At 59.1% G+C, this 27,339-nt stretch overlaps 1 protein-coding gene across 1 annotated transcript in view; it reads left to right on the forward strand.

The window, feature by feature from the left end:
- The window catches only part of MYO15A (myosin XVA), a gene marked incomplete at both ends in the record, with an annotated part of 47,824 nt that overhangs the window by 5,626 nt on the left and 14,859 nt on the right, over positions 1–27,339 (forward strand). Inside the window, 46 exons of the mRNA XM_080826602.1 lie at positions 28–110; positions 701–764; positions 1,312–1,421; positions 1,764–1,838; positions 2,096–2,186; positions 3,252–3,302; positions 5,823–5,926; positions 6,039–6,102; positions 7,010–7,123; positions 7,591–7,752; positions 8,837–8,950; positions 9,406–9,464; positions 9,555–9,678; positions 9,911–10,006; positions 10,415–10,546; positions 10,997–11,122; positions 11,829–11,906; positions 12,689–12,837; positions 12,954–12,999; positions 13,184–13,308; positions 13,591–13,708; positions 13,991–14,166; positions 14,662–14,746; positions 15,407–15,460; positions 15,557–15,638; positions 15,724–15,854; positions 16,335–16,430; positions 17,402–17,637; positions 18,987–19,168; positions 19,470–19,542; positions 19,747–19,938; positions 20,244–20,422; positions 20,503–20,597; positions 21,143–21,263; positions 21,482–21,549; positions 21,625–21,702; positions 21,841–22,021; positions 22,132–22,264; positions 22,596–22,701; positions 22,837–22,909; positions 24,226–24,347; positions 24,580–24,639; positions 25,104–25,179; positions 25,527–25,642; positions 25,727–25,845; positions 26,838–26,979. Of these exons, the coding sequence (XP_080682728.1) occupies positions 28–110; positions 701–764; positions 1,312–1,421; positions 1,764–1,838; positions 2,096–2,186; positions 3,252–3,302; positions 5,823–5,926; positions 6,039–6,102; positions 7,010–7,123; positions 7,591–7,752; positions 8,837–8,950; positions 9,406–9,464; positions 9,555–9,678; positions 9,911–10,006; positions 10,415–10,546; positions 10,997–11,122; positions 11,829–11,906; positions 12,689–12,837; positions 12,954–12,999; positions 13,184–13,308; positions 13,591–13,708; positions 13,991–14,166; positions 14,662–14,746; positions 15,407–15,460; positions 15,557–15,638; positions 15,724–15,854; positions 16,335–16,430; positions 17,402–17,637; positions 18,987–19,168; positions 19,470–19,542; positions 19,747–19,938; positions 20,244–20,422; positions 20,503–20,597; positions 21,143–21,263; positions 21,482–21,549; positions 21,625–21,702; positions 21,841–22,021; positions 22,132–22,264; positions 22,596–22,701; positions 22,837–22,909; positions 24,226–24,347; positions 24,580–24,639; positions 25,104–25,179; positions 25,527–25,642; positions 25,727–25,845; positions 26,838–26,979 (5,061 nt within the window). The remainder of the gene's footprint in view (positions 1–27; positions 111–700; positions 765–1,311; positions 1,422–1,763; positions 1,839–2,095; positions 2,187–3,251; positions 3,303–5,822; positions 5,927–6,038; positions 6,103–7,009; positions 7,124–7,590; positions 7,753–8,836; positions 8,951–9,405; positions 9,465–9,554; positions 9,679–9,910; positions 10,007–10,414; positions 10,547–10,996; positions 11,123–11,828; positions 11,907–12,688; positions 12,838–12,953; positions 13,000–13,183; positions 13,309–13,590; positions 13,709–13,990; positions 14,167–14,661; positions 14,747–15,406; positions 15,461–15,556; positions 15,639–15,723; positions 15,855–16,334; positions 16,431–17,401; positions 17,638–18,986; positions 19,169–19,469; positions 19,543–19,746; positions 19,939–20,243; positions 20,423–20,502; positions 20,598–21,142; positions 21,264–21,481; positions 21,550–21,624; positions 21,703–21,840; positions 22,022–22,131; positions 22,265–22,595; positions 22,702–22,836; positions 22,910–24,225; positions 24,348–24,579; positions 24,640–25,103; positions 25,180–25,526; positions 25,643–25,726; positions 25,846–26,837; positions 26,980–27,339) is intronic.

Consider the following 27,339-nt stretch of genomic DNA (forward strand, 5'->3'; position numbering starts at 1 on the left):
GGGCCGACCACAGACTCTCTCTGACAGATGCACTCCATCCGCAGCCTGCCCCCCACAAGGTTCCGCGAGCAGTGCCGGGACGACGGCGTAGAGGACATGACGCAGCTGGAGTAAGTGGAGTGTGGGGGTGGAGGGGTGGCAAGGGGTCACCATGGGGTGGCCCACTCCTGGCCAGGGCGCCTCCTCCTGCGAAGGGGGCCTCTCACCTCCTGGAATGTTTCCAGAGCCTCCGTGTCCTCACCTGTGAAGTGGGGTCATGCGGCGTCACAAAGTCAGTGTGTGCTTGTCAGAGCTGTGAGTTCAAATCCCAGGCCCACCACTTCCTGGCTGGGAGACCTTGGGCAGATCGCTTTGCCTTTCTGTGCCTCAGTTTCTCATCTGCAAGATGGGGGTGGGTGGCTGTTACTGTCAGGATGCCGGCACCTTGGAGGGGCCCAAAATGGTAGGGTTGGTGTCATTATCTGGTGGCGATGACTCAGCCCTCACATCTGCTTCCCCAGAGGATCCCCTTACCCAGGGAGGTAGAGACAGTGATTAGTATAGACATGGAGAAACCAAGGCACGGAGAAGTCAAGGACCTTGCCCGAGGCTTCACACTGGGTTGGTGTCAGAGATGGGACTCGAGCTCAGGCCTTTCTGACCAAGGCCCTGCCGTGAGGGGGAAGGTGGGCCCTGATGTCCCTTCTTCGCGCCCTCCCAGAGACCTCCAGGAGACCACCGTGCTGTCCAACCTCAAGACAAGATTTGAACGGAACCTCATTTATGTAAGTCCCAGGGCTGGCCCTTCCCTGGGCTCAGATCAGAAAGGTGGCTGCCTCTTGGGACCACAGTGGGAAGCACAGATTTCTCCTGCTGAGCTCCCAATGTGTGGTCTCTGGTTTGAAATGTGGGGTTTCTACCATTTGAGTATAACATGCTAGAGTCTGGGGTTCTAGATGGTGGATGTCACCCACAAGGGCTCTGGCCACTCCAGTCCAAGCAGGAGAGGTTTGACCTCACCTTGAGACAGAAGTTTCTGGAGTCTAGTCCTGACTATGCATAAATGGAATACACAACCGCTGACATGGCCACCTTTGCTGATTTCGTGGCTGCGGGGTTTTGCTTACTTGAGCCTTCTCCGAGCCTCAGCCTGGTACAGTGCCTGAAATCCTTCAGCCAGAGTAGAGGACCCATCGAGCTGTCAGAGGGTCCCAGGCGTGAACACGGAGGCTAGGCGGCCAGAGACACCTGGCGCCATGGAAACAGGCTCCCGGAAGCAAGGGAGGAGGTCTATGAGGAGGCATAGCATTAAGGCCACTGTCTGCCCAGCAGACCTACATCGGCAGCATCCTGGTGTCGGTGAACCCATACCGAATGTTTGGAATCTATGGGCCTGAGCACGTGCAGCAGTACAGCGGGCGGGGCCTGGGAGAAAATCCCCCGTGAGTGTCTCTGGGGCTGGGGCGGCGGGGGGTGGGGGGTGCTGTCCTGGGATCTCCTGGGTCGCTCTTCCTGAGCTCAGCAAGTCCCCGCCTGCGCCCAAGCCATGCATAGGGCCAGCTTACCTTTTCGGCCCAATGGTCTCTCCCCGAGTCTGGCCACGGTCCTCTCTAGGTCAGAGGCCACTGTGGCTCTGACCAGAATGGGCGCAGGGAGCATTTCCCCAGGATGAAGGGTAGAGCAGAATTGGCTGCTTGGGTGGACAGAGATGCTCTCCAGCTGACCCCTGAGGGGTTAGAGAGGCAAGGTCCTGTCCCAGTGATACCTGTGGCCCGTCTCTCCAGGCACCTCTTTGCAATTGCAAATCTTGCTTTCGCCAAAATGCTTGATGCCAAACAGAACCAGTGCATAATCATCAGGTGGGTCAGGCTGGGGACCTTTGTGTCCGTGGGGCAGGGTGGGGGATGGGGGAACGTATGGGAGGAATCTCAGATGACAGGTCTGCATCAGGCCAGACCCGCTGTGGGAGCTGGGGTAAATCACTTGGCATCTCTGGGCTGGGCCGGCCCGCCCATGTTCTCTTATGTCATAGGAGGTCAAAGAAGGGTAAGGGGAGGGGGAGCCCAGAAGAGGCTGTGACCTTGTGGATGCTCACTCGGCTCCTTTGCCCGGTCAGCGGAGAGAGCGGTTCTGGGAAAACTGAGTCCACCAAGTTGATCCTGCGCTACCTGGCTGCTGTGAACCAGAAACGAGGCATCACGCAGCAGGTGAGTCTGTCTGTTGCGTGATCTGCCTGAGTCCCCAGGACTCCTGAGCTTAGTGCTCCCCCGAGACAGGCTCCTAGGCCCCACTTGGAGGATGGGGAGGCTGAGGCCAGGGTTGCACTGGGAGGGCTCCTAGGACTCTGGCTTTTTCTGCCACCACCCTCCCCACCCAGGGCATGGCTGCAGGAGTCTGGTTCCTGCCCTGCTGGGCCTGGCCAAAGCGGAAGTCCCATTTCTCCTGCCTGGTCTCATCTTCCTGGTGGTGTAAGAGACAGGACAGGCCTAGACGTGGGGGTGGGCTGCAGAAGATGCTGGGGCACTGAGGACATGGAATCTGGGAGATGCTGCCTCAGAGCATTGTGGAGTGTGCTAGGTCCTCCAAACCTGAGAGTGTCAGGCCCTCAGGAAAACTTTCCCGAGGACATACTGTGTGCCAGGCCTGGGCTAGGAGATGAGGAAGCAGGCAGCAGCGATGCAAACAAATGTTCCCACACTCATGGGAATTTCGCTACAGTAGAGGAAACAGAAGGAAAGAAATACACAAGGAAATGACATCTATGTGAAAGGCTGGGAAGTTGTGGACAAAAACACAACAACAACAAAACAATGGAGGAGGTTGGGGAGTTTGGGGGTTTGTAATTCGAAGCATGGTGGTCAGTGAAGGCTCTACTGAGAAGGTGAGGGAGTGGGCCCTAAAGACATCTGGGGAAAGAGCAAGCAGGTGGAGGGAAGGGCAAGTGCAAAGGCCGTGGGGTGCAAGGAGGTCTGGTGTGTCCAGGGGATGGCAAAGCGGCCTGGGGGAGTCCAGGTGAGGGAGGACAGTGGCTTTGACCAGGGAGGTAGTGACGGAGGTGGTGAGCACAGCTAGACTCGGGCGCAGTTTAAATGTCAGCTGATGACTTGCTGAGGGACCAGATTTGGGGTGAGAGGGGATCGGTCCAAGGGCAACCCCAGGCATTTGGCCTGAGCCATAGGCAGCGTGGAGCTGCCATTAGCTGCATGGGCAGGGCAGCGGAGAAAAAACAGGTAGGAGTCTTTTCTCCCGGGGAGTCTGCTGGGTGTCCCTAGAGCGATGGTGGGAAGGTGGTGGATGTGCCACCAGCCTGGAGCGCAGGGAAGGTGAGGCTGGAGGTGAAGGCCCAACAATTCAGACTCCAGAACCTTCCTTTGCTCCAAGCGGGTCTTTCAAAACCTCTAAGTGTGGATTTCTGGAAGGACTGGCTAGGTGGGCAGGGCAGTGTGGGCTTTGAGCACCCCTATGTCTAGTGTGATATGGAGTCACACCAGGGCGGCCCAGCAGCCCTGGGAGGCAGGTGTGTTTGTGTCCATTTATGGACTGGAAAACTGGGAAGGGAGAGCACTTACCCAGAGTCCCAAAGTGTGGGGGTGGAGGAGCTGGGATTTGAAGCTCAAGGGCAGAGAGCTGTCTCGGCAGGGATCGGGGAGGACGATGAGGGTGGTGGGATACGGCTGGGTCTGGGAGTTTTTGGCCCGGCCTTCCACAGACATGAGGATGGGCCTGCCAGCTGTGATGCTGTGGGCTCATTTCCTAGCTGCTGCTGGCCCAGCTCACGTAATCTGACGGTCCTTACCTAGGTTCGGTTTCAGGTATGGCTGGATCTAGGGTCTTAAACAGCGTTCCTTGTTTTGGCTCCATCCCCATCTATGGGCATCATTCATTCTCAATCTCTCTCCCATTGATCAGCAAGATAGGGCCACAGTGTGCCACCCGCACCTCCTAACGTGCCAGGAAAAGTCTCAGGGTTCTCTCTTGTTGGACTAGTTTGGGCCACGTGTCCTCCCTGGGCCCAGTTGTGCCTCAGTGGGCTGAGGCCTGGGCCAAAGTCTCTGCCACCGGGCTGGGAATGCGACATGCGTTTCCCAGGAGTGGAGGGTGCCTGGGTGCCGCCCAGCCCAAACTACAGGCCGTCACCCCACCTGCGGGTTGAGCTAGGGAGCCCCACAGGACCGCACGTTCACCCATCCAGCCCAGCAGTCCTCTTTCCAGCCCCTGGCTGGGTGCTACGGAGAGAGGAGAGGCTGACTCCCACTCAGACACCTTCAAGGGGATTCCAGAGCAGGGGATAGCATGGGCCAACACCCAGGCAGACCCCAACTCACTGAACAAGCCCAGGCCATCTCACACTCTCGTCTGGGCTGCAGTTTACTCCTTTGTGCGATGGACGTGGTATTTCCTGACTAAACGGGACCATGGCCGTGAACAGATGGAAGGAACTGGCGCTCTCCCCCAAGTAACATTTCTGCAAAGAGCAGACCTTCCAATTGCTTCTTTCCTGAGAATTCATCCCAAGGAAATGACTCAGCCTGAAAGTGCTGTGGACACAGTTACCCCGCGTGCTTGGCACGGTGTTGTGATCTCACTCGTGGGACTCCGCAGTCCCCCGGCTCACACCTCACCTTTCCACGTGTTTCCTGATCTGTGAAATGGGTGCATCAGTACCTACCTCCAGGATGGTTCGCAGCCATATCATTAGGGCCACTAATCCTGTAATTCTGGCACGTGGTAGGGGCCACTGGCTCTGCCTTGGGCAGCTCTGCAGTCCTAAAACGCTGGTCTTCGTGTCATTCATTCAGCCCCTATTTTTTGAGGGCCTCTGATGCTCCTGGTCCGGTGTAGATGCTGGGGACCCAGAGATGGTACGCACAGATTCTTGCCTGGGGGGCCTGACGTTCTAGGGTGGGGGAGACACGATGCAAGGAAGTGAGGGGATTTGCCAGCGGTGCTGAGGGCTCCAGAGGCAGAGAACCCTAGTCCAGAGGCCGGCGTGGGCCTGGGTCAGGAGGGCTTTGCAGGGCGAGGGAGGGAAGAAGCAGAGGTGGAGCCAACCAGGAGCTTGGCTGTGCAAGGCTTGGCTTTGAGCCCGAGTGACGTGGAAGCCGTGAGGGGACCTAACAGGACCTAACGAGTTCAAAGGACCCCTGGAGGGAGCAAGGCCAGGATCAGGAAGGAGACTCCTCTGGGAGCCCAGGTGATTGACAGGCGGTGATGGCCGTGGGGATGGGGTAAAGAGGACATCCCCAGAGCTTTTTGGCAGGTAGACCCAGCAGACTCCCACACCCTGGGACCATACTGCAGACCCCACGCCTAGACAGCTGGGGTCTCGAAGGTTCACAGGCTTGCTTTCACCTGGCAACCCCTCTACCTAGGGGCCCAAAGGGGTCAGTGGTCCCTCCACGCTCTAAGGCCCCTGGTGTCCTGGAGGGAGAGGGGTTCAGTCCTGTAGGTGACCTGCTTCTGTTCTTGTCCCTCTCTCCTCCTTCTCCGTCCTGGGCACTCCTGAAGATAAAGGTACTGGAGTGTGCCTGTGTGCGTGTGCGTGCTCATGTGCTCATGTGTGATGGCAGGATGGGCAGGGAGGGGCATCCAGAGGCCTGTCCTGGCTGGGGGCTGCTGTGGGAGGGGCCGGGGGCTGGGAGAGGGTAGCTGTGGCCTGAGTGTGGGGCCTGGCAGCATGAGGGGTGCTGGGGGACACTGGGGAGACCCAAGGATGCTACAGGGAGCCCACCTGCAGTTGCCCCTCACACAGGGGGCCTATATCTGGGAAAACCTAGGGGTGGCCCTAGCTACACTCCCTACTCTGGGCCCCCAGAACAATTCCCACATCTTCTGGGGTCCAGATCCTGGAGGCAACACCCCTCTTGGAGTCCTTCGGTAACGCCAAAACCGTCAGGAACGACAACTCCAGCCGCTTCGGGAAGTTTGTGGAGGTCTTTCTGGAAGGGTGAGTGGGATGGTGGCAGGAGGGGACCCTCAAGGCTTTGCGGTGCACCCTGTGTCCTGGTGCAACCCCTCAGAGCCCACCTGCACAAGCTGACTGAGCTCCCCCTTTCCAGGGGCATGATTTCCGGTGCCATAACCTCCCAGTACCTGCTCGAGAAATCCAGGATTGTGTTTCAGGTGGGACAGGACCTCCCGGGGCCCTTGTGCACTGGGAGGGGCTGGGGGTAGACAGATACGCAAGCCTGGCACCTGGTGGGGCTGGGGCAATGTTGAATTAATGAACAAAGACATGTTTCTGTGTGAGCATGTGATCTCCTCTCCTCTCTCACCCCCTACAGCCACACTGACACCTTCTTGTCCCTGAAGCACACCACCCATGATCCTGCCTCAGGACCTTTGTACATACGATTTCTTCTCTCTGAGCACTCCTCCCCACCAGACCCCCACGTGACCCAACCCGCATCTCCTCCAAGTCTCCCCTGAAATGGTACCTGCTTGGGGGAAGCTACCCCATTTAAGATGCAGCCCCTCTCCACCCCTCTCCCAGAACTCCCACCCCCTCCCTGCTTTATTTCTCTCCAGAGCACTCTGTTCTTTCTGACATGTCTTATTTTCACCAGCGGTTGGCTGGGTGTCTATCTCCACAGCTAGCAGGTGGGCTCCAGGATATCGAGGGCTTCTGTGTTCCTTGTTCCCCACTGGGTCTCAAGGGCCTATAAGAGGGTCTGGGCGCAGTTAGGTCTCGGCCCGCCCAGGCTGAGAAAACCTTCATGAGGCCCGGTGTGTGTGCATCTGGGCCTTGGACACAGTACACGTAGCCGGGTGTGCCCAGTGTGCACATGAGACCTTGGTCTCATTCCTCCAAACAAAATTAAATCCTGACCAGAGCCCCTTCCTACCACCATTCCGGGGCTTCTCTGCCCCCGCACCCACCCCCAATCAGAGCCAGGCTGGGGGCTCACTGGTCACAGGTGCCCGGTCTCACCTGTATCTGTATGGGCGGGCACACCTGGCCTCGTATGTGTGTCTGGGGGTCACCTAGGTGGGTGGCTCCCTTCTCTGCCCCTGCCCACCCCCACTACAGGCCAAAAACGAGAGGAACTACCACATCTTCTACGAGCTGCTGGCCGGGCTGCCCGCCCAGCTGCGACAGGCTTTCAGTCTGCAGGAGGCTGAGACCTACTACTACCTGAACCAGGTGAGCCCTGGCAGGCATCTGAGGGCCCCCAGGCCTGGTACCCCTGCCCCATCACCCTGAGCAGGCTGAGAGAACCAGCTCATGGTGTCCTGACAGCCAGCGAAGTGGATGGGGATTGGCGGGGGTAGGGCACAACTTTGGATTTAAAGTGTGTCTTATCACGACAAGGTGACAGGCATCTTTGGGGTCCAAAGTGGGGGTAGAGGAGGCCTACCTGACTTCATTTCTCTACGACCTAGAACAAAGATAAGCAGCTCGGAGTTACGGCGCTTCCGGTTTTGTGCCTCAGTTTCCTCATCTGTGACATGCGGACAGCATAAGACCACGTTTTAGGGATATAGTGAGGATAAGATGAGGAAACGTATGTAAAGCAGTTGATCAGGGCCTGCCTCCTGGCCCATGGGAGTGGGACAGAGCTAGAGTGCCTGCCCAGGGTCCCTGACCCCCCGGCCCCTGCCCTTGCCCAGGGCGGGAACTGTGAGATCTCAGGGAAGAGTGACTCTGACGACTTCCGCCGGCTTCTGGCCGCCATGGAGGTGCTAGGCTTCAGTGGTGAGGATCAGGACAGCATCTTCCGTATCTTGGCATCCATTCTGCACCTGGGCAATGTCTACTTCGAGAAGTATGAGGTGAGAGCCCACAGCCTGCAGGTCCTCTCCTCAGAGGCTTGGGGGCCATGGATACTGGCCTTTCATGGTACGCCACGAGCGTGTTTCATTTGTTCTCTCTCCCACCCCTGCCCCAACCATTGGTGTCACTCCTCTTTTTCTTATTGATGTATGAGAGCTTTTTATATATGAGAAGGAGACCAACTCTTGGTTCCTGGTGGGAATTACCAATATATTTTCTGGCTTGTCATTCGTATTTTGATTTGTACCCAGGGTGTTTTGTTTTGGCATTTTCCTTGGTGGTTAGTTTGTTCTGTTTTGGTTTGTTTTTTGCCATGTAGGTGTTTAGAATTATTTTCAGGTATTTTATTTATGAACGTTTTCTTGTATAAATTTTAGACTTTGTATCATTTTTAGGGAGGGACTTATCTCTCTAAATTGTAACAGCTTTCACCCATCACTTTTTCAAAACGAGTTATGGTGTATGTGTGTGTGTGTGTGTTCACATTTAATCTTTGGTTCATCAGGAGTTTATCCCAGTAAAGCATGAAGTAGGAATCCGGTTCCTTTTTTTCCATGTGGTTACTCAGTTACACTAATCCTATAATTCAAGAAATAGAAAGTTACCATGTACTAAATTCTCACATACCTTTATGCCTAGTTCCTGATTTCCTGTTGTGCTTTATTAACTTACGTATTGTGTGTCTATCTCCCACTGTTTTATTTTGTTTTTTAAGGATTTTATTTATTTTTTTTCTTTGAGAAAGAGAGAGAAAGCGTGTGAGTAGTAGAGGGAGAGGGAGAAGCAGACCCCCCACTGACCAGGGAGCCCAATTCGGGACTCGATCCCAGGACCCTGAGATCATGACCTGAGCCGAAGGCAGATGCTTAACTACTGAGCCACCCAGACGGCCCTAAAATCCCACCTCAGTGCTTTAATTATTGTAACTTTATAACACATTTGACTCTCTGTCTCCTTGTGCTCCTTTACTCCCCTTCTATGTCGGAATTTTCCTGGTTTTTCTAGCTTGTTTATGCTTTTTACATGAACTTTAAGTCAAGTTACGTAGTTTGAAGCATGTTGTTGTTGGTATTTGGCATGTAGACGGACGCACAGGAGACGGCCTCGGTGGTGAGCGCCCGGGAGATCCAGGCCGTGGCAGAGCTGCTCCAGATCTCCCCTGAGGGCCTGCAGAAGGCCATCACCTTCAAAGTGACCGTGAGTCCCGGGCCCCCGGGCTGTCAGAGCCCCCTGCCGGCACCTGGATGGTATCGGCTGTTCCCTCTGCCTCGAATGCTATTCCTTCTCCTCCTTCAAGACCTGATGCAAGCATCCCCCATCCAGGGTGCCACCCCTAAGCCCTGGGTGGGTCATTACCTCCCCCGGGGCTCCCACAACCCTTGGCTCTTTGTCTCTTCCCAAGGCTGATCTCGCTGGGTCTGTAGCCTTATGTGAGTGTCTCTGCTTTAGACCAGTGGCCCTACCCCCGCCCGCAGCATAGTCAGGCAGAAGTGGGGGTGAGGGTGTCTTATTCCACCTCTGGCCAGCCCTGCGCCTGAGACCAGTCACACCAACATTCCTGCTCTCTTCCATGTGCTCCCCCCAATCCTCCCGGGGGTTTCCTGGAGGCGGCAGCCAGCCCGCTGCCATTCAAGGGCCTCATCCCTCCGCAGGAGACAATGCGAGAGAAGATCTTCACCCCACTGACCGTGGAGAGTGCTGTGGATGCCAGGTGAGGCCTTGCCCCTCCCCGCCTAACCCCCAGATGCCTGCACCCCACCCCCGCACCTTCCCACCTGTCCCAGCACCATCTCTGCTCCAGGGACGCCATCGCCAAGGTGTTGTACGCGCTGCTCTTCGGCTGGCTCATTGCCCGGGTCAACGCCCTGGTGTCCCCTCGGCAGGACACACTGTCCGTCGCCATCCTGGATATCTATGGCTTCGAGGTAGGGCTGCACGGGTGGGTGAGGGGCAGAGGACATTAAACCACATCTCCCTCCTGTCTCTGCTGACAGTCCCCCCCCCATCTCCTCTCTCCTCCTTCACGTACCCTCCCTGAGGCCACGGAAGGCAGGGAGGGCACTGGGCAGCCGGGGCCAGTGAGCGGGGCCCTGGGCGGGGACACGTGGGCTACTGGCCAAGGAGGGAGCCGGCCCAGCCTCACCATCCGCCTGGCAGGACCTGAGTTTCAACAGCTTCGAGCAGCTGTGCATCAACTATGCAAATGAGAACCTTCAGTACCTTTTCAACAAGATCGTCTTCCAGGAGGAGCAGGTGTGCGGAGCCTCCCTGAGCACTCGTGTCCCCTCCTGACGGGCCAGGCAGGACAATATTGGTTCTCAAAGGGCAAACCAGAAGTGGTCAGGCAGAGGGGAGGGAAAGGTGTTCTGGGCCGGGGACCAGCACATGTGAAGGCCTGTGCTCTGGACACAGAAGATGCTGGATGCTGAGCCGACAAAAGCCCTCTTGGCGTTGTGGGGGATCCTTCTCCCCCGCTGCAGGGCTGTCCCAGGGGGAGGGTGGAATGGGGCTCAGAGATGGTTCGTGTTGCCCTCCCGGGGAGTGAGCTCCCTGTGCGAGCAGAGGTGCCCCTGGCCAGACCCTTTCACGGGGCTCCGCCCTAGGAGGCAGGGTGGGTGCGGCCTGGGCAGGGCAAGGAGGCCAAGCGCTGGACGCCTGCAGGAGGAGTACATCCGGGAACAGATCGACTGGCGGGAGATCACCTTTGCCGACAACCAGCCATGCATCAACCTCATCTCGCTGAAGCCCTATGGCATCCTGCGGATCCTCGATGACCAGTGCTGCTTTCCCCAGGTGAGCCATGGGTGCTGTGTGAGCCTGGTCAGGTTGGTCAACGTCTCTGAGCCTCATGACCTCATCAGGCCCGGGTCCTGCCTTCTTATCTGCTCTGGCCTGGTGGACAGGAGCTCAGGGCACCCAACCTACAATTCACGACCTGGGGGACGGAGGTTGGATAGGGGGCTGTGGGTGTCCAGAAGAGGGTACCAGCCTGGGAAATTATGGAAGGCTTCCTGAAGGAGGTGACCTTGAGGCTGGACCTCAGACTCTGATTGGAAGATGCAAGTCCGGGGTGGGATTCCGCTTAAGCCTCCCCAGTCAGGGCAGTGGGGCCGCTGGGGGCAGCTGTGACTTGCTCCTCCCCAGCGCTCGCCGGGAAGCAGTCTGGGCTGAAGGATTTGCCACTAGTCCTGGAACGGGGTGCCTGGCTCCCCTGCCCACCCGCTGACCCCCACCTGCCCGCAGGCCACAGACCACACATTTCTACAGAAGTGCCATTACCACCACGGCGCCAACCCGCTCTACTCCAAGCCCAAAATGCCACTGCCTGAGTTCACCATCAAGCACTACGCAGGCAAAGTCACCTATCAGGTGAGACCCAGGACAACCTGCACAGCGTCCTGCGAAACGGTCCCGCAGTTGGAGACACAAGCGCACCAGGGGCTGCAGACACTCCCCACTGGTTCTAGTTCTGGCCCCCTGCCAATCCTCAGTTGTGTGACCTTGGGCAAACTGCTTTATCTCTCTGTGCCTATGTGGAGACATCTGGAAAATGGGGCTAATGATAGTGCCCATCTCCTTTGCTGAGTGTGATTAGGAGTAGCTGTTATCAGTAACGACGCTGATGCTGCTGATGCCGTCACTCTGTTATCTCAGACATGTTCCTGCCCTGGGGGTGGTGTCTCCGGGCGGGATCTGAAGCTTCTGTCTCCATTCAGGCATCGTTTTCCTCATCTGGAGGACAGATACAGGACAGGGTCCTCCACTAAGGATGGGGCCAAGACCCAGACTGTTTATACGAAGCTATGGCTGGTGCCCCCTCCCCGGAAGATGGGAAGGGTATTGGGGGCAGAAGGGGAGGGGACCACAGGAGGGGGAAGGGTCCCGTATTCTCTAGGACAGATAGGGAGATAGAGGCCTGGAGGGGCAGGGGCTGAGAGCCCCTGACCCTCTGTAGGGAAGAAGGAAGGAGGAGGGGAGCAGACAGACTGATGCACACTGGGGTAGGTTATCCCCATGCCCTGCCCCCAGGCTGAATGGGCTCCAACCCAAGCTACCCCTTGTTACCCCTTTGCAGGTGCACAAGTTCCTAGACAAGAACCACGACCAGGTGCGCCAGGACGTGCTGGATCTCTTTGTGCGGAGCCGGACACGGGTGAGCAAGCTTCACCTCCCACTGCCCTGTCCCCTCCCCCCCCCACTCCGAGAGCAATCAGCCCACCCTCAGGTTCCTCTCTCGGTCCAGGAAATGGGGAGGTCCCCTAGGTGCCCAGGTGCTGGCCCTGCCTCTAGCACACCCCAGGTCCAGCCAGGCTCTGACCCTGATCTCAGCCCTAACCCAGAGTTTTGCCTTGCTCTCTACTTTCTCCCATTGCTGGTCCTGCCCCCTGAAGAGCCATGCCCCTGGCTGGTCCCACTGGATCACCCTGCCTGTCCCCTGGCCCTGCCCACCCAGCCATGCCCTGCCCTGTTCCTTCAGTGAGCAGTTTTCCCAAATAGCCCTGTTGTTCCCAGACACCCACCCCATTCTCTGGGTCTCCACCTTCTCTGTCAAATGGGCACCCTGCTGAGGTCATTGCCAGAGTTCATGACCATGTGTGTAGAAGGCCACCTCAGGACCAGCTGCACATTCAGACAGAAGGAAAAAAGTCAGCCCGACCACGGGACAGGTCCCTTGGAAGGTGCTGAGCACCTTGACTTGAGAGGGGTGTGGTCCAGGAGGACAGTGGCCTTGCAGAGAGGGCAGGGGCCCAGGAAGGTGGTTTTCTGATCCCTCTGGTCTGGAGATTTGGCTCCTTTTGTTTTTAACTCCTTTTGTCCCCCCATCCTCCTGCCCCGCCACCAACCTCTGTTTCCTTGTTTCTGTCTCTCGGCCCCTACCCTGCTGTCTCTCGGCGCCTGGACCACTGCCCCGGCCTGCTGCCCGCCCCCGCTCAGGTGGTGGCACACCTCTTCTCCAGCCACGCCCCACAGGCTGCCCCTCAGCGCCTGGGCCAGAGCAGCTCCGTCACCCGGCTCCACAAGGCACACACAGTGGCCGCAAAGTTCCAACAGTCGCTCCTGGATCTGGTAGAAAAGATGGAGAGGTGAGCGTGCAGGGGGGTGGGCATTCAGCTTCACCTCTGACCCACGCCACCACCCTTACGGGTCAACACTTCCTTTCTCTGGGACCTCACACGGCCATCCTCCCGCCCCTGCGCAGGTGTAACCCCTTGTTCGTACGGTGCCTGAAGCCCAACCACAAGAAGGTATGTGAAGGCTGACATCCCCGGGAGAGCCAAATCCTCTTCCCTGTGATGTGTGACCTGGGGCAAGTGGCTGTGCCTCTCTGGGCCTCCAACCGCCCAGCCCACTGTGGGGACTGTTTGTAACTGCTAGTGCCTGGGGCACGTGGGCCGGTGTGCAAACTCCCTATCTGGGCCGTCCTTACAGGAGCCAGGCCTCTTTGAGCCAGACGTGGTGATGGCGCAGCTGCGCTACTCGGGGGTGCTGGAGACTGTGCGAATCCGCAAAGAGGGCTTTCCAGTGCGCCTGCCCTTCCAGGTGTTCATCGACAGGTACCGCAGTCAGGGTGGTTCCTGAACTCCACAGATCCTTACCCAGCTCCCCCGCGGCCCCAGGAGTACAGAGCCCAGGCAGGACGCAGCCTGCCATGCACAGTTGCTCAGGTTGTTCACCACCCAAGATCATCACCGGCTAGCTATCACAGAGCAGATCTATCCTTCCGCATTTTTTCGTAGTTTCACCGCCTGTGTGCATGTAGATTCTAGGAGTAATTTGAAGCTATTACAAGTTTCCAGCAGGTGGCAGTAAAGTGTCTTATTCCACGGAAACCGTAGGTACCGCTGTCTCGTGGCCCTCAAGCACAACCTGCCAGCCAGCGGGGACATGTGCGTGTCCGTGCTGAGCCGCCTGTGCACGGTCCTGCCGAGTATGTACCGCGTCGGGGTCAGCAAGGTGAGCCCCACCCCACGCGCAGCCCCTGGAAGCCTCAAGTTCAGGGGCTTCAGAGCGGGAGACGATGGAACGAGAAACGGCGTGACCGAACATTCCTGACCCAGAGAGCAGCGCGGTGGGGCTTGGTCCCGTCTCGGGACCGTTGCTCGGGCCGGTCCCACCGCCCGGTTCCCCGTCGCGGCTCCTCCCACCTCTCCGCGCCCAGCCCGCCCCGCACCCACCCCGGCTGGTCCTCCTCCCCCGCTTCCCGGGAGACCCTCACGGGCCGCCTGTCCTCCGCAGCTGTTCCTCAAGGAGCACCTGCACCAGCTGCTGGAGAGCATGCGGGAGCGAGTCCTGCACCTGGCTGCCCTCACCCTGCAGCGCTGCCTCCGCGGCTTCCTCATCCGCCGGCGCTTCCGCTCGCTGCGCCGCAAGATCGTCCTGCTGCAGAGCCGGGCCCGGGGCTACCTGGCCAGGTACCAGGCCCTCCCTCGTAGGGCAGGGCTCGCCCGCCGGAGCCCCATGGCGAGGCTTGGGCGGGGCCATGCCAGAGCAGGGGAACGAAGCTCCCTGGCCCCGAGGCGTGCAAGTAAGAGCCGGGCCTCCTCCAGAAGGATGTTCCCACTATGGCTCTGCCTTGGGCCGTCCTGCCCACCGAGCCCCTGGCCCTCGTGATCTCTCCAGCCAAGAGGGGCCCCAACCTGCATCTTAGGAGCCCTGGGAGGACAACCCATTGGGGTGCGCCTGCTCCCGGCAGTGTGGTCCAGGCCTTGCCACTTAATTGGCTGTGTGACCTTGGTCAAGTCACTGCCCCTCTCTGAGCTGTACAGGGCTCCCGTAGTGAACCCGGGGTGCTGATATCCAGGCCAGGTTGGCGTGGGCATCTCTGCACCTTGGCCGCCGGGTGATTCCAACCCCTGCCTGCCCCATTCCCTCCCCCCACACACTTCTTTCCACCCACCCCCCTCCAGGCAGCGGTATCAGCAGATGAGGAGGAACCTGGTGAAATTCCGGTCCCTGGTGCACACGTACATGAACCACCGGCATTACCTCAAGGTGCAGGCTGGCCCCTCCCCCTGCTCCAGGGAACCAGGCGGCAGCGGGAGGGAGGAGGCACTTAGCACCCAGGAGGGGACTCCTGGCCTCAGACAGTCCTGGGTTCCAATGCCCACTCTGCCACTCGCTAGCTGTGACCTTGGCCTTCCCCATCCTCACTTTCCCCGCCTTCCCCTGGGGTTGTGGAGGGGGTTCCGTGAGATCTTGCTCGTGAAGGATTTGGCCTGTGCTGGGTTCACGGCAGGGCCTTCAGTCGTCGGGTATGACGGAATTTGTCGACCGAAGCCGCCCTAGATACGGTTTTCCGTTTACCTCGATGCCCATCTTGGCCTGTTGTCATATAAACCAATGATCCAAAGGACAAATGTAGTCCCCAAAGCCTTGAAGAACGATCTGGCTTCTACTGAAGGCTTTGCGGAGGGATAGAGGCGGGGACCTCCTGTGGGTCTTTCGCTTTCTCCCAAGTATTACTCCCTCTGCCTCGTGCCTCTGTCTCTCGCTCTTCTTCCCTTCCTGTTTCTCTGGCCGTATCTTTGCCTCCCTCTGCCGCCTGCGAGGCACCAGCCGTCCTCTGGGAGCCGGCTCAGGCTGCCCCCGGCCTGGGGCCTGCCGTCGCCTCTGCCCACCATTCCCCTGCCTTGACCATCTGCTCTCCTGCAGCTGAGGGCAGAGCGGAGGCTCCGGGCGGAGGAGGCGCGGCTCCGGGAGCTGGAGGTGGGTGCGGGCGCTGGGCGGCAGCAGGGGCAAGAAGGGAGGCTGGCCGGCGGGCGCTGTGGTGGGCCTGCCCCTCACTCGGTGCTGTTCCTCCAGGAGCTGAGCAAGCGGGAGGTAGTAGCTGTGGGGCACCTGGAGGTACCTGCTGAGCTGGCAGGACTCTTACAAGCCGTGGCAGGTCCGTGAGTGCTGGACCCTGGGGTGGGGGGCGGGTGTGGGCGGGTGCTAGACTCTGGTGCCCCACGACCTCCCTTTGTCCACAGGCCTCAGAGCGGCCCAGGTGCCCCGGGTGGCCCCTGTGCGGACTCCCCGGCTCCAGGCTGAACCCCGTGTCACACTGCCCCTGGATATCAACAACTACCCCATGGCCAAGTTTGTCCGATGCCACTTTAAGGTAAAGGCTGGCATGGTCCCACGTGGCCCTGGCCAGTGGGCACTGGCAGATGAGAAGTCAGCCTGGGGCAGGCTCCTGGCCATGCCCTGCGGCATGGGGTATGAGCTCCTGAGTTGCTGGATCATGAGGAGTCTGGGGGCTCCAGGGGAGGGCTGGACGGAAGTGGGGGGCCCTCAGGGGCTTAGGAAGTGGCCGTTTGCCCACCAGTTGGAATTATTTCAGATGTCTAACAACCGGTCGAGCCATGGGACATCATCCCGTCTTTCATTTCCGGCTCTCCAGGACGCTCAGATGGTCTCCACCCCCAGCTTGCTGATGCCCAGAGTCTGCCCCCTTTCAGGCCTCAGTAGCCCCATCCACACCCTGGGGAAAGCAGCCCGTAGCTCCCTGGCTCTTGTCCCCCTCCCTGGCACAGAGCAGTGGATCCAGATGTGCCCACAAGCCCCAGCTTGGTCCCCACACCCCGCCCTGTGCCCACAGGAACCTGCTTTCGGGATGCTGACGGTGCCCCTGAGGACACCCCTCACTCGGCTGCCAGCAGAGTGCCACGCGGAAGCTGTGAGCGTTTTCAAGCTGGTAAGGGTCCGCCCAGGCCGCCTTTGAAGTCTCAGGCCATGAGGCTCCTTGTCTTGCCATCCTCGGTCCTCCACTAGCCCAGGCCATTCAGCCCAGAGCTCTTCTTTGGAGGAAAGACTTCTGGCGTGGGATGGAATCTGGGCTCCACTCTGGGCTAGGGCTAATCCCACTCAGGGGATTGGGAGCCTTTCTTCTCCCAGCCGTCTTCCTGGCAAAGAGCTTCCCAGGGACACCAAGAATAGATCGGGGTCCTCTCCTCAAGGCCTTCCTAGTCCGAGGGGGAAGGCAGAGCACACCTGACCAGTGACGACTAGCATGGACAGAGGTCAGGCACAGAGGCCAGGAAGTCTGATTGGAGCCCTAATCCCGTTCTGAATGGACAGAATCAGAGAGGGCTTCTTGGGAGGAAAGTACGGAGTTGGGGGGGCAGCATTTGAGCTCAGAATCTGCCAGCTGAGACAGATGGAGAAGGCACAGAGAGAAGAAAAACTTGATGTCAAACACATCAGTTGGTGAAAGTCAGAAGGGCAGAGGCAGGGAGAGGTCCCAAGGGCCTGTCTGCCAGGTCAGGAGCTTGGAGTTCATTTCAAGGGCCCTGGGAAGCCAAGGAAAGTGCTTGGTCAGACATGGATGTTAAAGAGCGCTCTCTGGGGCCTGGAGCAGGAGATGAGGGCTGGCTGGAGCCCAGGGATGCAGGCTAGAGCTGGGGCTGTATGGAGAGCGCTCGTGGAAGCTTCATGAGCATGAGAGAAAGTCAGAATGCACTTTGGATCCTGACTTTTGTTGTAGTTGGTGCAAATCACCTGGTCATTTGGCACGGGGCGTGGCAATTATACTGTGACACAGGGGGCTGTTATCTGGGCTTCCCAGGGACCTGGGGGAAGGACGGGAGAGGGGTGCATGTTGGGGGTGGTGGGACCCTGGCAGGAACCACCTTCTAAGAGGCCCAGGAGAGTCTGTCTGTGTCCCAGATCCTGCGTTTCATGGGCGACCCCCACCTGTATGGTGCCCAGGAAAACGTCTTCGGGAACTACATCGTGCACAAGGGGCTGGCGATGCCTGAACTCCGGGATGAGATCCTGGCGCAGGTGGCAAACCAGGTGTGGCGCAACCCCAGTGCCCACAATGCTGAGCGTGGCTGGCTCTTATTGGCTACCTGCCTCGGTGGCTTTGCACCTTCCTCGCGCCTGAACAAGTACCTGCTCAAGTGAGTGGACCCGGCCAGGGCATGAGGACGGTGACGCGGGCGTGAGGCCCCCGGGGTGGGATGTGAGAGGTCAGGCCAGGTGGGAGTGAGGTCTCTGTGCTGGGAAGCTCAGGCATTGGGGCTGGGCTGGGGGCTGGTCTCTGTCTCCACTGGGCTCAGAGCCAGAAACGAGGGCAGCTGTTCACTCTGGAGGGTAGGGCTCAGGCAAAACTCAGATGATGGCCGAGACCAGGGTCTGGGGAATTTGGGGAAAAGGTGCTGATCTGTCATGTCATGGGAAAAGGACCAGGGAGTTAGGAGCAGAGATGCTGGACACGTGACAGTTGGGGTTCAAATCCCAGCTTCAACCTATAGAATACCAGAAGCGGTGTGTGGGTGTGGATCTGGTCTGCATCCTGATCGTATTGGTGATGCCGATGATGATGATGATGCCGGGTGAGAAGAGTGATTTGCAAAAGAGAGAGCTCAGGCAGGCCCCAGGTGCAAAGCCCAGCTTTGGTACTTCCCTGCTGTGTGACCTGGAGCAAGTCACTGCCCTTCTCTGAGTCTCCTTCCTCACCTGTGAATTAGCAGTGGTAACAGGACCAACCTTACGGGGGGCTGTGAGCCTCAGTGTGCAGGGCCGCGCCCAGTAGGTAGGCAGCTCAGAGAGTCAGTCTTGGGAAGCTGGGGCAGCAGTTTAGGACCACTGCCTGCCTGTCTGGGGCTTCCTGTGGGAACAGCTCTGGGTTCCCTCTTGCGGCCACCGTGGGCCTGCTCCACGGCTGTCCCAGCAGCAGGGAGAGAAGGAGCCAGAGAGCCAGGTATGTGGGGTACCTGCCTCTGGAGGGGATCAGTCTGATTGGGCCTGGGTCAAGTTGAAACCTCTCAGCCATCTCTTGTATGGATAAAAAGCTGGAGGCAAGCTCAGAGGGGGCAAATGACCCCCTGGGAGGCTTGGTGAAGGGATTGGGAAGAGTGTTCCAGAATCCATATTCTTGCCCACACCCTGCTGCAGAGCCCACCTTGTCAATGACGTTTTGCTCCAACAAGCTTTGGTGGGCCTTCCTGGAACCCGTTTGGCCTTTTGTTGGACCTCTGTGCTGGCTAAAGATACTTCTGGTTAGCCTGGGACCCTTTCAGCTTAGTCCTGGGACTCTGGGCGCTCGAGGGACCCCTTTAGTGTCATCCCAGAGCTCTGGACTATAGCCTGGGACCCTTCTGAGCCAGCCTCAGAGCTGGGGCCTTGTCAGCTTCACCTCACAGCTCTGGGCTAGCCTGGGCCTCCCTCAGATTAGACTTAGAATCCCCCTCTATCAAGGGCTAGCCACAGCACACTCTTCATCCTGGCTCCAACTCCCGCCCATCAGGTTTGTGTCTGATCACGGGCAGAACGGCTTCCAGGCTGTGTGTCAGCACCGTCTCATGCAGGCCATGGGCCAAGGCCAACAGCAGGGCTCTGGGGTGGCCCGCACCTTCCCCCCTACCCAGCTCGAGTGGAGAGCAACCCAGGAGAAGGCCAGTATGGCGCTGGACGTGGGCTGCTTCAATGGTGAGCTGTTCTGTCCCCACCACGGGCTGCCTTCCCTCCTCCCTTTCTCCCTCCAGAGGGGCTACTGGAGTCAGCAGGCCCCACTTGCCCTGGGAATCAGGAGATGCTGGGGAGGGGCCCTCTGGGTGTGTCTCGGGAGAGAGGTCAGCAGGTGGATGTGGGGGCTGGACCTGGAATGGGGGAAGGGAGTGGGGCCGGGAGGGTGTGGATCCAGGGTCCAGGACAAGAGTGGGCAAGCAGGCAGGGAAGCAGCAGGTCTGGACCGCGGATGCATCCTGGCTGAGCCCAGCATCTGTCCCAGGCGACCAGTTCTCCTGCCCGGTGCACTCCTGGAGTACGGGGGAAGAGGTGGCTGGAGACATTCTGCGGCACAGGTTGGCTCCTGGAAGGCCCCACCCGGCACAGCCTTGGGTAGTGCAGAAGGAGGGAGGGGGAGGAGCAGGAGACCAGACACCCCCTCCCCCCACCATGGGTTCCACTCTGGTCATGCTTAGGGTCTGGCTCGTGTTCCGTGGTTTCTCCGGACAGTACCCATTGGCTCTGTCCCTCATTCCTGCTCCTCCATGTGCTGTCTCTAGGGGGCTGGCAGACGGCTGGCGGGGCTGGACGGTGGCCATGAAGCATGGGGTCCAGTGGGCAGAGCTGGCAGGCCACGACTATGTGCTGGACCTGGTGTCCAACCTCGAGCTGCTCCGGGACTTCCCGAGACAGAAGTCCTACTTCATCGTGGGTGCAGAAGGGCCCGTGGCCGGCAGGGGAGGCCCCAGAGCGTAGGTGGCTACCCGGACCCTTCACGCAGATGGCCTCTCCTCGCACATGGCTTTTCTCCCAGCTGCTGGTTCAGAGCTGAGTTCTAAACCCAAGCTTTAAGCAACTTCTACACCCAGCATGGGCTCCCACTCACTATCCCAAGATCAAGAGCCCAATGTTCTGCTGCCCCCCGCCCCCAGGGTCCCACCTTTAAAGGGAGGGAGTCACCCATTTTCAGAGCCCAGAGAGAACATGGTGGGGGGTGATTCAGGGAGAGCTACGATCTCGTAGGAGGGGAGCTGCTCCATGGTCCCCTTCCCTACAGGTTGTTTGGGAACAGCTGGGACTCGGATGAGGATACGCCCACCAGGCCCCAGGCCCAGGGACATGTGACCAGAGTAGCTGACTCCGATGGCTACTGCAGCCACAATGAGGACGGTACAAATGGGGCCCAGAGAGGGACAGCGAACCACCAAGACCAACCAGCAGTGGCCACTGTCTCTGGTGGGAGGGATCTTGGAGGCGATGGGGTGATTACCACGAGAAAAGAACTTGGCTTTCGTGTCCCCCACCCTCCCAACCAGACTCAGACAGCCCGGGAGAACCCTCTGTGCCCCACAAGGGACTGGACGGCTACCTGGACAGCCTCTTCGACCCCGTGCTGTCCTACGGGGATGCGGTAGGGATTTGCGGGGGTGGTGTTTGCAGACAGCTGGGACCACGTGTCCATACCAAGTCACAGTCCCACAGGGTGATGCAGGAGCATCTCACAGCCAGGGCTGGGGGGTGGCACGTCTCACCTGGGTCTCTGCTGGGGGCCCGGCAAAAGACGAGGGTGTCCCCGTGGCTCAAGATGCTCCGGGCTGACCCCAGAAGGACCCACGGCTAAAGGTCCAGGGCCCCTCCTCCCCCTCCGGTGGGAGCCAGCCCCCTCAGGCACCCTTGCTCGTTTTGGGAACTTCCAGGAGCCCCTCCTCGGCATGATGTGGGCCCTGAGCAGGGCACAGCATCTCCTGGAACCTGTTCATTCACCTGTGGGAGGGGGGATGGGTTTGGGGAGTTTGCAAGGCTGGGGAGTACTGACTGGTATGCTGCATGAGCAGAGGCTGGGCATGGAGCAGACGCCCCGGGGACAGAGGAGGTGGCCGGTGTCAGGTGCCCGTTGCCTTGGTGCCTGAGGAGCATGACAGTGAGGCAGACACTTGAGCCACCTGCTGCCCCCAGGACCTGGAGAAGCCAACAGCCATTGCCTACCGCATGAAAGGGGGAGGCCAGCCTGGTGGCAGCAGCGGTAGCAGCACTGAAGGCCCCCCCAGGAGACCCCCAGAGCCAAAGCCAAAGCCAAGTCAGTGCCTGCCCCCAGGGTGGTTCCGGGGTCGGGTGAGGTGAGGGGAGCTCCCCTGCTGGTTCTCGGGGCTCCTCCACCTGCTAGGATGGAGGCAGCCACGGGCCTGGCGGGGGATGGGGAGGACAGCGGCAGGGTGGGGGGTAGCGGGGGAATTCCTACTTCCCTCTACCTCCCATCCCTCGGGATCCACGCCCTCCGACTCGGCTCCCCCCCAGTCCCAGGCCTAGATGCTTCCACGCTGGCCCTGCAGCAGGCCTTCATCCATAAGCAGGCCGTCCTCCTGGTGAGTGCCGGACGGGTGCGGGGGGGTGCCCTGAGTTCAGGCCTGCCAGTCACCACTGCCACCACCTCTCCCCAGGCCCGGGAGATGACCCTGCAGGCCATGGCGCTCCAGCAGCAGCCCCTGGGCCCCACCCCAAGGCCCTTGCCCCCGGAGGTGAGCCTGGCCTGCCCAGCCAAGAGGCATGCTGCTCTGGGACATCGTTGTGCCTCTCTGGGGCAGTCGCCCCGCAGCCCATCCTGGGCAAATGTGGGGTCCCCAAGAACAGGCCGGTGTGTCCCCTGTTCTCTGCAGAAACCCCTACCGCCAGAGGCACGGCCGCAGTTTGTGGGCACTGGACCCCCAGCCAAGCCTGTGCTCCTCCGCTCCTCTCCAAAGCCTCTGGCCCCTGCCCCTCTGGCCAAGGCCCCAAGACCCCCTACCAAGCCTGTGGCTGCTCCTGTTCTAGCTCAGCACCGGGTTTGTCCAGAAACCAGTGAGTGTCCTATCCCTGTGGTGGGGGGCGGGGGGCTTCCCGGGACAGGACTGGGATTGTAGTGTGTCCCCTGGGGCCTTACCCTGTCCCCCACCCCCCCTTGCCCACAGCTGCACCCTGCCCAGATCTGGTCCGGTATTCCACACTCAACTCAGAGCACTTCCCACAGCCCACGCAGCAGATCAAGAACATCGTGAGGCAGTACCAACAGCCGCCCCGGGGAGGCCGGCCTGAGGCCCTCAGGTCAGCTCTGCCCCTGTCCCTGCCGTCCGGCACTCTGGACGCTGTGGGGCGGGGGCCCTCCTCACTGTGGGTCCGTCCACCCGGGGAGCAGCCCCCTGCCTGGCGCCCTGCAGGGAGTGAGTCTGCTCACGCAGATGGTCCCAATGATCCTTCAGCCAGAGGAAGGCGTAAACCGCTGCTCTCTAGGTTGTGCTGTGTGACCTCAGGCCAGTCTCTGACCCTCTCTGGGCACTCACGTGTAACGATGGGGGTGGGGCTGTGGGTGGAGGAAGAAGTTCCCTATTACAGGTATTTGTGGCTGGGAAGAAGAAACCCCTATCCAATCCACCAGGAAGGATGGCGGAAAGATGTTTGGGAAGCGGCCGGATCCCCACGAGGAGGCGCTAATGATCCTCAAGGGGCAGATGGGTGACCCAGTGGCAGCAGGGGGCAGCCAGGTGAGGGACACGTTTGGGCTGGGGCCCTGGAGTGCTTCCAAAGCCAGCTGCCCCTATAAGCTGCTGCCCCTGCCACTGCCCCCTTCCTGCCCCCCCCATTCTGCCCCCTGAGCACTCTCTTTGTGGTGGGGACAGGTACCCAGAGAGGCCGTAGCCTTGGTCAAGCCAGTGACCAGCACACCAAGGCCATCCGTGGGACCCACTCCAGGTGAGAGGCCAGGAGGGAGAGGGGAGAGAGGGCATGAGGGTCCAAGGGTGTAAGCCTGTGTGAGCACAGGGAAGCACAGTCTCCATATCCATGGCATGTGTGTGTCTGTGTCCCTGAGCCCACGTGGACCTACTGTGTGCGCATTCATGTAAGTGTATCAGCACTTATGTAACACTGATTTCAGGCCAGACCCGCTCTGGCCTCAGTAAATCCCCACTCAAATCCTTCAAGGAAGTACTGTTCCGGTCTCTAAATTACAGATGGGAAAACAGACACAGACATTTGTCCAAGATCACACAGTTCAAATGGGTCAAACCAGGAATATAAGCTCAGCCTTCCTAGACTCATAATTGGAGCCCTAATCTCTACATCCTCTGCCTCATGGCAACCACAGTATATCTTAAAAGCTCACATCATGTTGGGGCGCCTGGGTGGTTCAGTGGGTTAAAGCCTCTGCCTTTGGGTCATGATCCCAGGGTTCTGGAATCGAGCCCCGCATAGGGCTCTCTGCTCAGCAGGGAGCCTCCTTCGCTCTCTCTGCCTGCCTCTCTGCCTATCTCTGTCTGTGAAATAAATAAATAAATAAAATCTTTTAAAAAAATGTTTTAAAAGCTCACATCATGTCTCTGCCAAGAACTCTCCCATAATTTCTAGGATGAACTCCAGACTTCTCACTATGGCCTATGAGACCCTACACGATCTGCCCACCTCCGCAACCTCATCTCCTCCCACTCTCCCTTTGGCACACTCTGTTCCTGGAACACAGCAAGCCCACTCCTACCCCAGGGCCTTTGCACTTGCTATACCTAGAATGCTCTTCCCCAGAAGATCTTTGCATGCCTGGCCCATCTCATCATTCTGGTCTTTGCTCAGTGTCATCTCAGAGAGGTATGCCAGATCACAGAGACTGAAGGACCCTCACAGACAAGCCCCTAGACTTCATCCTAAATACGCAAGATTTATTTCCATCCCAGCTCCTAGAACTGAGACCTTTGTTATTTCTCGCCGTTCCATCAACACCTACCACAAGACTGTCAACACAAGGGCAGGAGCTTTGTCTCTACTGTTCACACCCAGACTCTAGCACAGACCGGCTCCATACACTAGGTGATCTATATATGCATCAGATGAAAGACTGAGCCAGGGCTGAGCTGTTATGATTGTTCCTGTGCCCTCATGACTGATGTGTCCACAGTCAGGGGTGTGGGAAACCTCTTAGCCCTGGTCCCTTACCTGACAAGAGGTCACCCCCAATCCCCTCCCTCATCGGCTTTGCGTCTCTCACTCATGCCTACCCGACTCACTGTGCTCCCCAGTGCCGCCTTCGCGGTCTCTGGAGCCCCCTGAGGAACCCCTGCAGACGCGGCTGCACCGCCTGGTGAACCCCAACTTCTACGGCTACCAGGACGCCCCCTGGCGGATCTTCTTGCGCAAAGAGGTACTTGGCACCGTTGAAGCCAAGGGAGGGGCTGCATGGGGGCGAAGCCCTCTCCCCTGCAGGGGGCAGGGAGGAGGGGCGGAGCTGGGGGTGGGGCACAAGAACGTGGTCCATGTAAGGGGGCGGAGTCAGAGCCCGAGTATGGAGCCTGCTGTATTTAGGGGATGGGGCCTAGTGGGAAGCAAAGCGAGGGGACTGTCCCAAGGGCCTCACTGGAGCCCCAATCCCACAGGTGTTTTACCCCAAGGACAGCTACAGCCATCCTGTGCAGTTAGACCTCTTGTTCCGGCAGGTGAGGTCTTCTCTTCCCTTCTGCCTCAGTGTACTCATCAGGGCAATGGGTACATAGACTAGCTGTCTGCAGATTTCATTTTTGTACTCTTGGATGTGGGGTCCTTGACCACAGAGAGGATAGGAAGCTGTTCTACTGAATTTCCCACCTCCACTGTCAAGGTCAGTAAGCCCACAATTGGGATTTCACCAGATACACCGTTTGTCTGAGCTGGATGGTACTCAGAAGTCAAATCCCAGCCCCAGTAAGTACGGGAGGAAGCTACAGCCCAGGAAGGGCAGCATGGGTTGTGGAAGAGAGGAAGGAGGAGAGGGGCCTCTGTAACTGGGATCTGATTCACACAGATGACCCCACTGCCTCATAAGTAGAAACCTCCGCATTCCTACTCCCACTAGAACAGTCCGGCCTGGGTTCCCAGCTGGGGGAGTCTCAGCAGCCACCTGCATTGCGGCTCATTCCCACAGATCCTCCATGACACGCTGTCCGAGGCCTGCCTGCGCATCTCCGAGGACGAGAGACTAAAGATGAAGGCCTTGTTTGGTACCATAGGGGCAGGAAAGGACCCAGATGGGGCATCCAGCTAGAGTCAGGCTAGCCCTTTCCCACAGGGAGATTGGGGATGATGAACCCAGCCCTGTTTGCCTCCTGGATAGCCCCCTTGGCTCTGTTTCTGGCATCTTCCCTGGCCAGGTGTCAGGCTGAGTTCAGATTTGCCTAACAAACCATGTGTCCCTAGCCATCCTGTCTGTCCGTGGATCTTGGTTTCCCCATGTAGACCCTGAGAACACAGTCCCAGTACCTTCTTGCCGGGTGTCAGCCTCCCTCCCTCCAATGTGGGCTGGCAGGGGAGGGGAGGAAGGGTTCTGACCTGACCCGGCATCCCTTAGCCCAGAACCAGCTGGACACACAGCGGCCCCTGGCAACGGAGAGCGTGAAGCGGGCCGTGGTCAGCACCGCACGTGACAGCTGGGAGGTCTACTTCTCCCGCCTCTTCCCCGCCACGGTGCGAGCCCCCTGCCAGCCCCCACTCACCCAGGGGCTTCAGGGAGGAGACTAGAAGACTCACGTATCCCTCATCCCCACCCAGGGCAGCGTGGGCACTGGCGTGCAGATCCTAGCTGTGTCCCACACAGGCATCAAGCTCCTGCGGATGGTCAAGGGCAGCCGGGAGGCTGGCGGGCAGCTGCAGGTCCTGCGCACGTACAGGTAACCAGCGGGGAGGTGGGTAAGAATGGGGCTGGCTGGAGGTGGGCATGGACCGACAGTAGCATCTCCTCCCCGACTCTTGCCCCAGCCAACTGCCAGCTGCCTGTGATGTGCCAGGCTCTGGGACAACCCCTTTAAGCGAGTCCATTTTACAGACAGGGTAACTGAGGCTCAGTGACAGAAATGACTTGTCTCAATTCACAAAGGCAGGAAGTGGATGAAGCTAGAAGCCCACCACCCTGTCCTGCCTCTTAGCCTACACCCAGCCCTGCCCTCCCAGAGCTCACTGTGCAGTGCAGGCGTCTGTGTTGTGAATAGCCGGGGAGGGCAAGGGTGCTCCAGCATAAGACCTCACGGCGTCTGCGGACCCCTCCTCTGTCACACAAGCCCAGAGACAGAGCCTTGCTCGCCGGTTGTGTGAAAGCTCCTTACTTTGAGAGATGCAGAGAATTTGGTCAGTGGGTGAAAGAGAGACATTTCTGTGGGCAAGACCTAGGAGGCTGGATTAAGAAACAAACAAACAGGGGCGCCTGGGTGGCTCAGTCGGTTAAGTGGGTAAGGGTCTGCCTTCGGCTCAGCTCATGATCTCAGGATCCTGGGATCGAGCGCTGCATGGGGCTCTCTGCTCAGCAGGAAGCCTGTCTCTCCTTCTCCCTCTGCCACTAGCCCCCCCAACTTGTGTGTGTGCTCTCTCTCTCAAATAAATAAAATCTTTTAAAAAAGAGAGAGAAAAAAAGAAACAAACAGAGCAAGGCAAAGTGTAGTGAGGGCTGGAGTGTGAGTTCACAGGGTGCTAGGAAATGAGCCGGAGCCACAGGCAGGATGGGGTGGGGAGGCTAGGCAGGCTCCCAGGTCCCGTGGTGGCAGGGGGCTGGGGTGGGACTGGGCTTTGGGAACCGTACAGGGCAGGAGCAAAGGAGCAGGATGGGAAGGGAGGAAGGCACCCTCCGGCCAAGGAGCCCTGCCTTCATGCCACTCTCTCCGTTCTCCAGCTTTGCGGATATCCTCTTTGTGACCATCCCCTCCCAGAACATGCTGGAGTTCAACCTGGCCAGTGAGAAGGTCATCCTCTTCTCAGCCCGAGCTCAGCAGGTCAAGACCCTGGTGGACGACTTCATCTTGGAGCTGAAGAAGGTCAGGGTCCTCCTACAGATGCCCTCTCCTCAGGGGCCCGGGGGCAGAGAACAGGGCTCTCCTGCATCGTGGACATGCTTGCTGCACTGGCCTGGGAGGCATGGGTGTGAGTGTGTGTGTGTGCGTGTGCACATGTGTCCACAGACATCTGGCATCTTTCGGGCCTTTGCATAGGCCGTGTCTGGGACACCTGTTCCCACTTTTGCCGGCTCCCTCAAAGCCTTTCCTAATGCCCTCATCACGGGTGTCACCCCCCCCCACACCCCGAGGTCCAGGGCGAGTGCCCGCCTCGGCCTCCGCAGCCTCCCTTCCTCCCCACCAGGCAGCCTCAGGCCCAGCAGCTGGCCTCAGTGGGGCAGC

Source organism: Martes martes, assembly GCF_963455335.1.
Source record: "Martes martes genome assembly, chromosome: 16".
NCBI classification, from domain to species: domain Eukaryota; kingdom Metazoa; phylum Chordata; class Mammalia; order Carnivora; family Mustelidae; genus Martes; species Martes martes.